Below are 13750 nucleotides of genomic sequence, written 5' to 3' on the forward strand. Positions count from 1 at the left end.
GAAAAGAAGTTCGCCAAGTTTTTATTTGCTTAATTTATATATTAAAGCTTGTTTCACAGAAAAGTTAATGCAATTAGTTGACTGTGCATTAGCTTAACCCAACACGCTGGATCAAGAGCTCCAGTTTCCAAACTGTCACGTGCCTACGAATCGCACAGAGCTTGTCAGAGTGAGTTCCTGGGCCCCACGCGGGAACCCTTCCATCCCCAAACCAGGCGGGGCTGGGAAGGTGCGTTTCTGAGAAACTCACAGCAGCTGTCCCTGCTACTGGCTCGGGGCCCTGCCTGAGTGACACAGATCCAAAGACACCCAAAGGTTAAATGGACCCCTTTCCTACTAGGAACATGTCTTTAGAATGTTCAAAATGTCATCTTCCTCTTAATTCCTCCAAGAAGTGAGCAGAAAAGCAAATCAGAAATTTATACTTAAATATTGCAGGATAAAAAAACCTGTCTGCAATTTACTCTTAAATCTCAGAACACTCACACACACACACATATACAGGCACATAAATAAACTTTACTCATAACACATACACATACACATACACATACACACACAGCAGGGGGGGCAATGCAATAAAACGTTAACACTTGGGAATTCTTGTACCTTTTCTGTAAGTGTGAAATTATGTCAAGATCTTTTTTTTTTTTTAATGAGATTTATTTTCTTTCTTTTTTTTAATTTATTTTTTATCCTCACCAGAGGACATTTTTCCATTTTTTGTTCAGGTAGAGTGGGAGGGAGAGAGAGGAACAGAGAGAGAGAGAAACATCGATGTGAAAGGGACACATCGAGTGGCTGCCACCCGCACAACCGACCAGGGCCGGGGACAAACTGCAACCGAGGTACATGCCCTTAGCGGGAACCGAACCCGGGTCTCTCCGGACCGCAGGCCGACGCTCTAACCGCTGAGCCAAACCGGCCAGGGCCGTCAAGATCTTTTTTAATTACTTTAAAACTAATTTTAAAATTCAAGTTACTTTTATTATTGAATCTTTAGGAATAAATATAAGACACAATTACATTTACATGTGCTAAGACCTCATACTTAGGAAATTCAAGAGAATCTGCAAATAGAAATAAAAAGTCTCAGCAAGGTGTCTCGACAAATGAGCAACATGTCAGAAACACACACCTTCGGACACACTGCAGAGCGAATGAGGACACGCGGCAGGAAAGCTTCACCCGACTCCCTAGAAAGACTCTTTCTCAAGTTCAGGACAACAGGAAATTGTAAGACTCTGCTCAAGGGCACGAAATAGCTTATGAAACATTTATATGATTTCAAAAATGGTTTCCATGAAGAATTTATAATGGAGAAAAACGCTTAGGCAACGTTTAGGGACAGAAGGGAATACAAAAATGTACGTAAGCCATGAATGCAATCATGTAGAACCAACAAAAGCTGCACAGACAGGAGACCGAAAGAAAATACACCCTAATGCAACAAAGGTAATAGCTGGGTAGTGGGACCAAACAAGAAACCAATTTTTCATGTTTGCCTGTCATTATTTTTCAAATGTTTGGTAACAAGCACACCGGTCTTTAACAATTTAAAAAGTGTTACATTTTATGAAAATAGAAATACAATACACTTACCATTTAAATCGCTGCCTTCTGAAATACCATCAGGGGCAGAACAACTGAAATCACACGTGTACCTCCCCAGGTGACAATGTCTCGCCATCTGGTGGGCATGTTGGTAGAAACGGCAGTGGTGCAGCAGAGCCTGCAGGGCGGGCTTTCCTGTGAGTGACAGGCCAGAGTCCTCATCATGGACACAGGGGCCCTAAGGCACGAGGGAGACAGAGAGAGACAGTGATTCATCAGGATTTCTCCACCAAGCCCCACGGTCTCCCGCACTCCCCAGATGCGACCTTGGTTCCCCCGCCTGCCCTGCCCTCGGGGCGGCCGACCTAGGGCATCTCTTCACACCCTCCAAGCCCTGAGTGCCTAAGAGTCCGCTGAGGGCAGACGGCCCCACTCGTCTCGAGGGGCCATTTAGTTTAACACTCTTCTATTAAACGGTACAACTTGAACCAAGTAATTATATACTTTAGTCATAAACACAAAAAGCTAATTTGCAACCTACACAGAACAGTAAGTATTAAAATCTCAGAAATAATGGGACCCAAGTAATGACGTTCACAATGGTCTTCGTGCCCATGGAGCCAGATAAGATGCACAGGCCGTCAACATGCACAGAGAAAGGTGTCTCCCTCCCCTCCCCGCTGAGCCAACCTGCCGTGGGGAACACCCCACGCAGGCCCACCCACTCCCCACCAGGAGGCTGAGAAGAACCTGCCACCACACAACTGTAACCTCTGCACTTCGACTGATTTTCTGCTCTGCCACACACTACTTATCCTGGAATACCCCATGGCAAAAATTAAGCAACAGGATTAGTTTAAAGCTCCCAAGTAATCCCATTATTAGTTTATGAATATTTCTATTTTTTGGAAAATAATGATAACATGAAAATTTTAAAACAGACAAGGGAGAAAAAAAGAAAAGAGAAATCTAAGAGCCAACAGGACCACACGGTCAGAACATTCGAAACGCACCGTGAACCGTGAGGTCTGTATGTGCCGCAGCGCCGAGGAGAGACGGATCTTGAAACTTACTGTCCAGGAAGATAAATAATTCACGAGTCTGAGGTATAATTACATTAATAAATTTATTTCCCTTAACCCTTCTTTTTAAGGATATTGTCATTAAAATTAAACCTTACTTCAATATTAAATACCTTCTGTGGCTATAAATGTGCCCTAGTTGTGTTCTGGGGAACCCACGCAACACTGTAGGCTCCCTCTCCACAAGCAGAACAACTGACACATTCCCGAGGAAAGAAGACGGTGGTCATGAGACTGGACTTCTGAGGTCTGGGGCACGGGGACTGAGGGGCAGAGGGCACAGGGGGACCCAGGGGCAGAGGGCACAGGGCCACCTCGCACTGGTGCATCTCAGGCCCTACAGCCCTTTCATCCATTATCTTATTTAATTACCCAGGATAAAGTGTTCATCATAACCACACTGCCAATTCTAACACAGCTCTAAATATTCCATCTTTTAAGCAAGTTATAATATCCTTGAATGTTCCAAACACATCAAATACACAAAAGATTTGCAATAGTTGCTTAACATCACCATTTAAAGCCAGCCCCCGAGGGAAGGAATTAACAACTAACAGGAGACTTACAAACAATTCAGCGAAGTTTACCAGCTTAATTCCAACTGCCTAACAAACCTCAATAAATCAATAAAATTACTAAAGTAGCACAAACACTATTTCTCTAAATATATTTCCCAATAACACCCAGAACAACTTAAAAATACTTTATTACACAAATTATGTAAAAGTATTCAAAATGTGCCCAGGCCAGTTTGGCTCAGCGGTTGGAGCATCAGCCTGCGGACCAGAGTCCCGGGTTCGGTTTCCGCTAGGGACACGTACCAAAAAAAAAAGTATTCAAAATGTTTATTTTTGCAAAATCGTGTCTACAGAAGTGCTTCCTGGATGAGTGACAACCACAGTCCAAAAGTCACAAAGTATAACAACAACGGGTGAAAGGAAGCAAACTGTGTAAATGTCGAAAACAAGCCTTTCAAGAGCTCTTGAATCTGCTGACTCTTTCTATTGATTTATTTTTACTTAAAAAGCTTCGTGCTGACACCAGCGCAGGTGCTCTGTAAAGGCCGAGCCGAGGGCTGGACCTCAGCGAGAAGGAACGGCGCCAGAAGACCCTCCCCCTGAGATCCACTTTTCCTTAGAAGTGTTTTCTAGGTGAGTGAGAACTTATACCTGTGGCTAATGTGGGCTTCAGTAGCTAGCCTATAACTATGTATAATCATCATAGTGATAAAGTGGAACATAATCACATTTAATCTTCACTTAATGTATTTTAAAATTTACTTTCTCTAGTTCTTAGCAACATAAAAAGAGAAAGAAGTTATAAAATAAAGATAAATGATGCCACAAGAGAAATACAGTTAAAATTAAATCTACCTGATAAAGTTTTAGAACCTGTGCTTTCTTTTCTTCTTTGCATGGAAATCTCAGTGAAAATTATTGGGTCTGAAGTTAAACTAATCCTGTTATGGAACAAAGATTTACTATCCCAGAAAATAACCACTGAGAGAGAGAAATGTACAAGATGAGACAAAGAAACCCGATTCAGGAGGTCTACTATGTGACTCCTATAATTTCTGCAAAGATAAAAGAGAAAAAAAGAAAAAATGATTTTAAAAATGAGTAAATATGAAAAAAAAACTCTCAGAGCCAAGAGATACAGAACATCTACATCTTAAAATTAAGGAGCTTAAAGGATGTCAAGCAAGAGAAATGAAAAAAGACAGCCAACGATAAAGAGGAGACGGCAGAGGAGAAAGTCAGCCGTGAAGAGTGAAAATCAGATGGTCTCCAACTTCTCATCAGCAGCACAGGATGTTAGAAGACAACAAAGCAAAATCATTATGAAGAACAATGTCAACCTAATATCTGGTAAGTAGCCCAAACTATCAATCCAGAGCAATTTAAATAGATTTTCAAACACGCAAGAACTCGTGACGTTGACCACGCTTACAACTGTTTTATAGGTAAGAGTACAATCACTTTGAGGCTGATTACTAGGAAAGAAAAGTCTAACTTAAATATAAAAAGATGATTAACAGCTTAGAAAAACTTGAGATATGATATAAACTCAGAGTACAAAAATAAAAATAAACTCCAAGGGGGGAAAAAAAAAGCACCCAAATAAATGTTTTAAATCACATCTACATCTACCCAAGTCCCAGGCAGCTTCTCCTCTGCATGCCAGAGTGGTCATGCTCCTGGAGGCAGAGATAAGAAGGTGTAACCACAGCCCAATGAGTGGATCTGCAGTGAATTATTTACTTTGTAGAATCGGCCTACATTGATCAATGGAGGCTGCAGAACAGAATATAAACGTAGTCAACCTTCACAAAGTAAAAGTAAAGATAAAACTGGCAAAGATTAGCAATATAAGTAGGGAGGAGCAACCAGTGGAAGGACAGGAACATCTTAGCCACATCTTCTTGCCTACTGAATGGAGCCCAGACACGTCACCCACAGGCAACAGGACCGGAAACCGCCAGGCGACCAGAGGAGGAAGGAAGAGCAGTAATACAACTGTATCGGAGGAGACTGTTCAAATGAGCTAAGTCCTAGGCATCGACCTAGCACAGGAACAGACACATTACTGCAAACATGCCAAAGAGTTAAAATCAGTAGGAGGTAAAGCTGTCTCTGTGAATGGAGAGGGGTAGTGAATTTCATTATAAGCTCTATTAGCTTTTTTAACCACGTGTATTTATTACTTGAAAAAGTCATTTCTTTGAAAAATTCAAACAATTCATTCACAATGTTTTTAACTTCTCAAATAAAACCAACTGATCTGGAATATGTACACATTACATAAGCATTATTTGTTTTCGATTTGATGTCAGCTAAGCATTAAGCCTGAGTCCACATTCTCCCCTGGCCCAAACTTCCTAGGGGCAATGGACAGTGACCACAGAGCCTCACTGCCGCCCAGCCCAGCAGGCACAACAGGGTCTGACGCAGGCTTCCCAGACGCCTGAGGTGCGGGGGCCAGAACAGCAAAGCCTTCCGTGCACAGGCCAGGCTCGCTCCACAGGTCCCCCAGTAACTGACGGTGCTGGCACCCTGGGGAAATCAGCACCGTGCACCTGTTCTGCCTCGAGGCGTCCGCATCCTTCCGGCCTGCCCTGGGTGAGGGCCGGGCCAGGTCGCCTGCAGGGCTGCCAGGGGAGTGCGGAAGGACAGTACGCAAGCAAGGAAACCCTTCAAATCATAGCTGCCATTACAGAGAGGTTGCAAAGAAACAACTGTGTCATGGAACACTCCAATTAATGTGAAAATACTGTTCTCAAGGATGCAATAAGCTGTACTATTAATATTCAAACACAGTTCGTGCCAGTGTCAGAGTGCTAACACACCCATGAGCTCTGGTTCAAAAGGAAGTGCGACAAAATAAACACTTAAGAAGAAGAAAGAATATTTTCCCAAAAAGAAAGAAATATTTTGATATATAACAAAATTTTAAAATGCTATCATGCAATCCAGAGATTGGAAAAAATGACCCTCAATTACCTAAGAAATTCTTAACTACATATAAATTATGAATATAGTTAAAATGATGTTGCTTCTCTAATACTAAGTACTCACTACTTTGTGAAATCAATACTCACAACGACTTGGAATGAATACACTAAAAGACGAAGAATGTGCACTGATAATTATCACGTCGCCTATGGAAATGATCTATACAACCACTAGAAATGGCCCACTATCTAAAACGCACGCAAACACGTATGCAGACAGTTCACAGCCGTGTCCACTGAGCGCATCCAAGCAGTGACACCCTCATCCCCACGCCCAGGACAACGAGCGTATCCAGAGCCCCAAGCTCCACCCACAGGAATCAGGGCTCTCTGGGCGGGTCTGATTGCAGGCTGGGGCTGGAAAAGTCTAGAACATCTGGCTGCACCAGAAAGTGAGGACGTGCTCAGACACTGGTGGAGACGCGTGGGAAGGACACAGATTCTCCATGAAGGGCCCCTCCCTCTGGCCAAAACTGGAACAATTTAAACATCTAAATAAATAATGACAGAAAGAGATTATAACCCCTGAAACAAACTGTTTCCTGGAGTCCATACTGGTGCAAGTCTCTGTAAGTGAATAAATAAATAAATGGGGAAGAGAGGAAAGCCCTTCCTCACAGTGAGATGTAATAAGCGCAGAAAATGATGGATCAGAAGATCACCTCTTGGCAACTGTTCTGTAATAACTGCTTCAGACAAGAATCTCAAGTAGAAGTTAAAACTAGTGGCGGAAACTTGATGAGAAACAGATACTCACAGTCTAAGGACCTCCCTGCACAAGGGAACACCGACTCCACAGTGAATAAACAGGCAAACCTGACCTCACCGAGTGAGCAAAGCCAGCATCACCGTGACGGACGGCGAGGCACGTCTGCTGACAAAACTGCTCTGGGGCCATGCACAGCCCCAGCCGTCCTGTCAAAGATACGTCACCTAAGACGTAACCTAAAGCGACTCACGAGAGAACAGACACACCTAATTAAAGAATATTACGGCAAGTAAATAGGCCGCACTCCTCAAAAATGCTCCGGTCACAACTGTTACACATTCAGCAGCCATTTCAGATAAAAGAAGCCGACAGACACGACGACTGGCCACCCGTGCCGAGTGAACCCCGTGTTAGCTCTCATGTCGGTTCAAAGCCACTTTACACTGCAGCCCGGCCAGGGGCTCGGCGGTTGGAATGCTGTCCCACACACCTAACGGCTGCGGGTTGATTCCCAGTTAGGGTGAGTGGGGAGGCAGCAGGCTGTTTCTCTCTCTCTCTCTCTAATCAGTAAAAACATATCCTCGGGCCCGGTCAGTGTGGCTCAGTGGCTGAGTGTAGACCCTGCACCAAGAGGTCACTGGTTCAATTCCCAGTCAGGGCACATGCCCAGGTTGTGGGCCTGATCCCCAGTGGGAGGCACGCAGGGGGCAGCCAATCAATGTTCTCTCTCATTGATGTTTCTATCTCTCTCCTTCTCCCTTCCTCTCTCTCTAAAAATCAATAAAGAAAAAAAAATTTTTTTTTTAAATTTCCTCAGGTGAAGATTAAAAAAAAATAGTAATAAAATTACTTTATAATTATGGAACAGAATCTGATCGAGCACAAGAAAATTTCTACATTTTCTTTTAAGAAAGATCCTGTTGCCTTGTATGAAATTTCATCAGTAATGAAATATATATATGCTGAAACTTTATGATCAATTAATCTCAAATATCTATTAGGTTGATAATTGTTTAAAGTCACCCACCTGCCAAGTGTAATCCTTCATAATCACCGACGGCATCGGAATTACAAGGAGATTCTGAAGAATGAACGCAGCCTGAAATTTGAAGGGATAAGTCAATACTGCCACCTTGTTGTCACCTCTGAAATAACAACATACCGCAACTGAATAACAAAAAATGTATCACTGGTCCGTTGCACATGCTGACAGGTCATCACGAGAAACGTCAAGTGCATTTCTTGTTAGGTGACGATCTAACAGTAGATGAAATCATTTCATCAGAAAATATATATTTTCCTATTTCAGAATTTTATTTTTTTTTAAAAATGACCTGTAAAATATAAACTGTTCTGATAGCACTTAGAAGATATATTTCCACGTTTCTATCAGCTGAACACACGCACACTCGTGCACACACGCACCACACACCCTCGCCCCATCTTTCTGCCTCTCATGCAAGCTCCTCTCGGCAGAAGTTTGCTGACTTGACAAGGGTCACGGAGGGATCCACAGAATGAAATTCTCAGCCATCTCAACTGCAAGTCAAAGAGCTGATCGTTAACACTGGGCAGCCGCGAGGACCAGCAGGACCTGCCGGCGGGACGTCAGCACAGACACGGCCTTTGGGTCTGGGACTAGGACAGGCTGCCGGTGAGCCAGGAGCTGCTGTTCTCCTCATATGCTCCTGAGCGCGATTTCTAAAACTATCTGCACCAATTATCACTTTGATAAAAGCAGAAATTAAAAATAACAACACTATAGAGTATTTGGACAGCCCCTTAACAAAAGCTTATAAACATTAGAGACCCCCTAAACACTTAGGTGATATAAAAGCACTTTTTTCTGTGACCCTTTTCAATGTATGATAAAGTAAGAGCTCATTGAAACACCACAGCCTGCTTGGGCTCTGTCAGAATAAAGGTCCCCATGTTCCTGGACTAGCCCTTTTCCATTCTCTGCCACCGTCTGCTGTCGGTTTGTACAGGCACAGGACAAAGCCGTCAGCCTCAGTCACCAAGCGCATGGGGGGGGGGTAGGTGTGGTCATGAGGGAAAGGGGGCGGCGCTAGCCCAGGCCTACCTCCCTGCGCACCATGCTGCATTCCCACTGGTCCAGGAGGATGTTCACCACGGTCCCCCAGAGCCCGCCAGAAATGTTCTGACAGCTGCTGGCCAGGGCCACGCAGCCCGATTCCAGGGTGGTCAGTGCTGATCCTAGTCCCAGCGCAGTGAACCTCACCTGTCCAAGGTAAAGAAGAGGTTATCGCACCACAGAATCCGACTCCCTGGCACAGATTCTGTTTCTCTGGCACACACAGGACCACGCTCTGCAACGCTGTCCTGACGACCCTGCAGACACTGACTGGACACGGTGCCCTGCAAGTGTGTGAGTGAACAGAGCCCTGGGCCACAGTTCAAGACGGCGATGACATCGAACATGTTAAATTAAAGCAGATGTCACAAGAAGACAAGACCAGGTATAAAGTAGAATAAAAATGTAGCTCACGAGACTTTTCCTAGGGAGAGCACGGGGCACTTACCTATCTCTGATGAATCAATTCCTGGTTATTCCTCATTTTTAAAGAGACTACCTACTGTTCTGTTTTACATTCCTTAGTGTTTCTTCCAAATAAATGGTTTTAACTTTTTTGAAACTTCTTTTCTAAAAGTATTGGAATTATTTTGATAAGACATTTAATATTTTCTCCAAAATAACATTTTTAATGTTTCACATAAGACTGCTGTGGTGTAACAGGTTTTCCCCAGCCCTACAGCTGCTCGGGCCAGCATGTTGGGGGACGGCTGATCCCTAAATAGGTTTCACTGATAACTGCAAGGTAACAAGAACATGTAGTCATGATATAGTCAAGCTATAAGTTCATGGGAAAATCTTGGAAGAAGTCCAAGTTTAATGCATCTAAACCACGTCGCCTCTAGGTTCAGATTAAATAATAGCTCTGTTAAAAAGGTTTCTTTTTAATAGAATATAATCATTTCTTGCTTGAAATTAATGGACGGTGTGTATAGTTAATTGTACTGTATCATAGACTGAAACGTTGGCTAAGAGCAGATCATAGAATTCCACGAACAAACCAAGAGACAGCGAGACGGCAGGACACCGCTGGAGGTGACGGGTGTCATGACGCTGACTGGCGCTGTCCCTGCGCCTGCTGCGCGCGCCCTGCGGTGGGGCTGTTCCCTCCACGGGCACTGACTGCCGCTGGTTCCCTGCGCCTGCTGCGCGCGCCCTGCGGTGGGGCTGTTCCCTCCACGGGCACTGACTGCCGCTGGTTCCCTGCGCCTGCTGCGCGCGCCCTGCGGTGGGGCTGTTCCCTCCACGGGCACTGACTGCCGCTGGTTCCCTGCGCCTGCTGCGCGCCCTGCGGTGGGGCTGTTCCCTCCACGGGCACTGACTGGTGCTGGTTCCCTGCGCCTGCTGCGCGCCCTGCGGTGGGGCTGTTCCCTCCACGGGCACTGACTGGCGCTGGTTCCCTGTGCCTGCTGTGCGTGCCCTGCGGTGGGGCTGTTCCCTCCACGGGCACTCAAGCGCCACCTGGCAGCTGCCCTTCTAAACCAGTTGAAAATGGCTGGGCTTTTCCAATCATGTCCACTGTTCTTTCTAAAAGTTGTAGATGCTATAGTCTTTGTTTTTCTCTTTTTAATCTGTACCCTAATGAGTGTGACTGAAGACGGGGTGCTGTGAACTGAAACCGCACACTGAAGCCACAACTGCTATCAGGGGACTATTTGAGGACAGGGTTTTAGAGGCCATAGAAGTTCAACGGGGTCGTAGGGGTGGGTCCTGGTCTGCTGAGAAGGGGCCATCTAAGGCGAGAAAGGGCCATCACCAGAGCCCAGCCACCTCAGCGTCTTCTTCTGGGACTTCAGCCTGCAGGCCCGCGAAAGAGAAAACTGTGCTCTCCGAGGCTGCCCACCCACCCCCCACCCCCGTCTATGGTACAGTATTTTGCTCTGACAGCCCCAGCTACAACGGGATTAAATAAAGCCTCAGGTGTAGTCACTAAAATGATCTCATTTTGGAAACTAGGAACACAGAGATCACATGTTCTGTTTCATCTGTTTTGTTATCTACCCATAATAAACTCAGCTGTCTTCACACTGACCTCTGGGTCTCGGTCAACCCACAGGGGGATCAGCCAGGCCAGTCCCTGCTGCACAGGACACTGCTCCTCCCTGTGGCCGCCCAGCGGTAGGAACCACAGTGACAGCCACTCCTAAGTAAGGAAAAGGGAGCAGAAACATACCAGGTAAGCCCTTAAGACCAAAACAGAGGGAGTTTAAATAACTCTGAATTTTAATAAACAATATAAAAATGTACTTAAGACTTTGTTTTAATTCATTATTTATCCAAAACAAAAATACTAGCTTCACCTTAAAAAGTTAAATACACAATTTTCCTTCAGAACAGCTATTTTCCCCATGATTTAGAAACAATGTAGTCTATAATGCAGATTTCAATCAAAATAAATTTCAAATAAAATTCAGATTTGTGTAACATGCAACTTCTAAGAAGATCTTAGTCAAAACTCATTTTTGTCTCCGAGAAAGAAAGTGGAAAGGCATTTGCACACAGTGAAGGTGAAGGCGCTGCACTGCACTGCACAGTGAAGGTAAAGGCTCTGCACTGCACTGCACAGTGAAGGTAAAGGTGCTGCACTGCACAGTGACGGTGAAGGCTCTGCACTGCACTGCACAGTGAAGGTAAAGGCTCTGCGCTGCACTGCACGGTGAAGGTAAAGGCTCTGCGCTGCACTGCACAGTGAAGGTAAAGGCTCTGCACTGCACTGCACTGCACAGTGAAGGTGAAGGCTCTGCACAGTGAAGGTAAAGGCTCTGCACTGCACTGCACAGTGAAGGTAAAGGCTCTGCACAGTGAAGGTAAAGGCTCTGCACAGTGAAGGTAAAGGCTCTGCACTGCACTGCACAGTGAAGGTAAAGGCTCTGCACAGTGAAGGTAAAGGCTCTGCACAGTGAAGGTAAAGGCTCTGCACTGCACTGCACAGTGAAGGTAAAGGCTCTGCGCTGCACTGCACGGTGAAGGTAAAGGCTCTGCACTGCACTGCACTGCACAGTGAAGGTAAAGGCTCTGTGCTGCACTGCACGGTGAAGGTAAAGGCTCTGCGCTGCACTGCACTGCACAGTGAAGGTAAAGGCTCTGCACTGCACTGCACTGCACAGTGAAGGTAAAGGCTCTGCACAGTGAAGGTAAAGGCTCTGCACTGCACTGCACTGCACAGTGAAGGTAAAGGCTCTGCACTGCACTGCACTGCACAGTGAAGGTAAAGGCTCTGCACAGTGAAGGTAAAGGCTCTGCACTGCACTGCACAGTGAAGGTAAAGGCTCTGCGCTGCACTGCACGGTGAAGGTAAAGGCTCTGCACTGCACTGCACTGCACAGTGAAGGTAAAGGCTCTGCACAGTGAAGGTAAAGGCTCTGCACAGTGAAGGTAAAGGCTCTGCACTGCACTGCACGGTGAAGGTAAAGGCTCTGCGCTGCACTGCACAGTGAAGGTAAAGGCTCTGCACTGCACTGCACTGCACAGTGAAGGTAAAGGCTCTGCACAGTGAAGGTAAAGGCTCTGCGCTGCACTGCACGGTGAAGGTAAAGGCTCTGCGCTGCACTGCACGGTGAAGGTAAAGGCTCTGCACTGCACTGCACTGCACAGTGAAGGTAAAGGCTCTGCACAGTGAAGGTAAAGGCTCTGCGCTGCACTGCACAGTGAAGGTAAAGGCTCTGCGCTGCACTGCACGGTGAAGGTAAAGGCTATGCACTGCACTGCACTGCACAGTGAAGGTAAAGGCTCTGCACAGTGAAGGTAAAGGCTCTGCACTGCACTGCACAGTGAAGGTAAAGGCTCTGCACTGCACTGCACGGTGAAGGTAAAGGCTCTGTGCTGCACTGCACAGTGAAGGTAAAGGCTCTGCACAGTGAAGGTAAAGGCTCTGCACTGCACTGCACGGTGAAGGTAAAGGCTCTGCACTGCACTGCACAGTGAAGGTAAAGGCTCTGCACAGTGAAGGTAAAGGCTCTGCGCTGCACTGCACGGTGAAGGTAAAGGCTCTGCGCTGCACTGCACAGTGAAGGTAAAGGCTCTGCACTGCACTGCACTGCACAGTGAAGGTAAAGGCTCTGCACAGTGAAGGTAAAGGCTCTGCGCTGCACTGCACGGTGAAGGTAAAGGCTCTGCGCTGCACTGCACGGTGAAGGTAAAGGCTCTGCACTGCACTGCACTGCACAGTGAAGGTAAAGGCTCTGCACAGTGAAGGTAAAGGCTCTGCGCTGCACTGCACAGTGAAGGTAAAGGCTCTGCACTGCACTGCACTGCACAGTGAAGGTAAAGGCTCTGCACAGTGAAGGTAAAGGCTCTGCGCTGCACTGCACAGTGAAGGTAAAGGCTCTGCGCTGCACTGCACGGTGAAGGTAAAGGCTATGCACTGCACTGCACTGCACAGTGAAGGTAAAGGCTCTGCACAGTGAAGGTAAAGGCTCTGCACTGCACTGCACAGTGAAGGTAAAGGCTCTGTGCTGCACTGCACAGTGAAGGTAAAGGCTCTGCACAGTGAAGGTAAAGGCTCTGCACTGCACTGCACGGTGAAGGTAAAGGCTCTGCACTGCACTGCACAGTGAAGGTAAAGGCTCTGCACAGTGAAGGTAAAGGCTCTGCGCTGCACTGCACGGTGAAGGTAAAGGCTCTGCGCTGCACTGCACAGTGAAGGTAAAGGCTCTGCACTGCACTGCACTGCACAGTGAAGGTAAAGGCTCTGCACAGTGAAGGTAAAGGCTCTGCACTGCACTGCACGGTGAAGGTAAAGGCTCTGCACTGCACTGCACTGCACAGTGAAGGTAAAGGCTCTGCGCTGCACTGCATGG

The 13750-nt window shown here is 46.2% G+C and overlaps 1 protein-coding gene across 1 annotated transcript in view; it reads right to left on the minus strand.

Moving 5' to 3' along the window:
• The window catches only part of RTTN (rotatin), a 105987-nt gene that overhangs the window by 37091 nt on the left and 55146 nt on the right, over positions 1 to 13750 (minus strand). The window contains exons 28-31 of the mRNA XM_036244541.1: positions 10984 to 11094; positions 8940 to 9098; positions 7884 to 7955; positions 1603 to 1792 (exon numbers count right to left, since the gene is read on the minus strand). Of these exons, the coding sequence (XP_036100434.1) occupies positions 1603 to 1792; positions 7884 to 7955; positions 8940 to 9098; positions 10984 to 11094 (532 nt within the window). The remainder of the gene's footprint in view (positions 1 to 1602; positions 1793 to 7883; positions 7956 to 8939; positions 9099 to 10983; positions 11095 to 13750) is intronic.

This window comes from Molossus molossus, unplaced genomic scaffold (assembly GCF_014108415.1).
Source record: "Molossus molossus isolate mMolMol1 unplaced genomic scaffold, mMolMol1.p scaffold_m16_p_6, whole genome shotgun sequence".
NCBI lineage: Eukaryota > Metazoa > Chordata > Mammalia > Chiroptera > Molossidae > Molossus > Molossus molossus.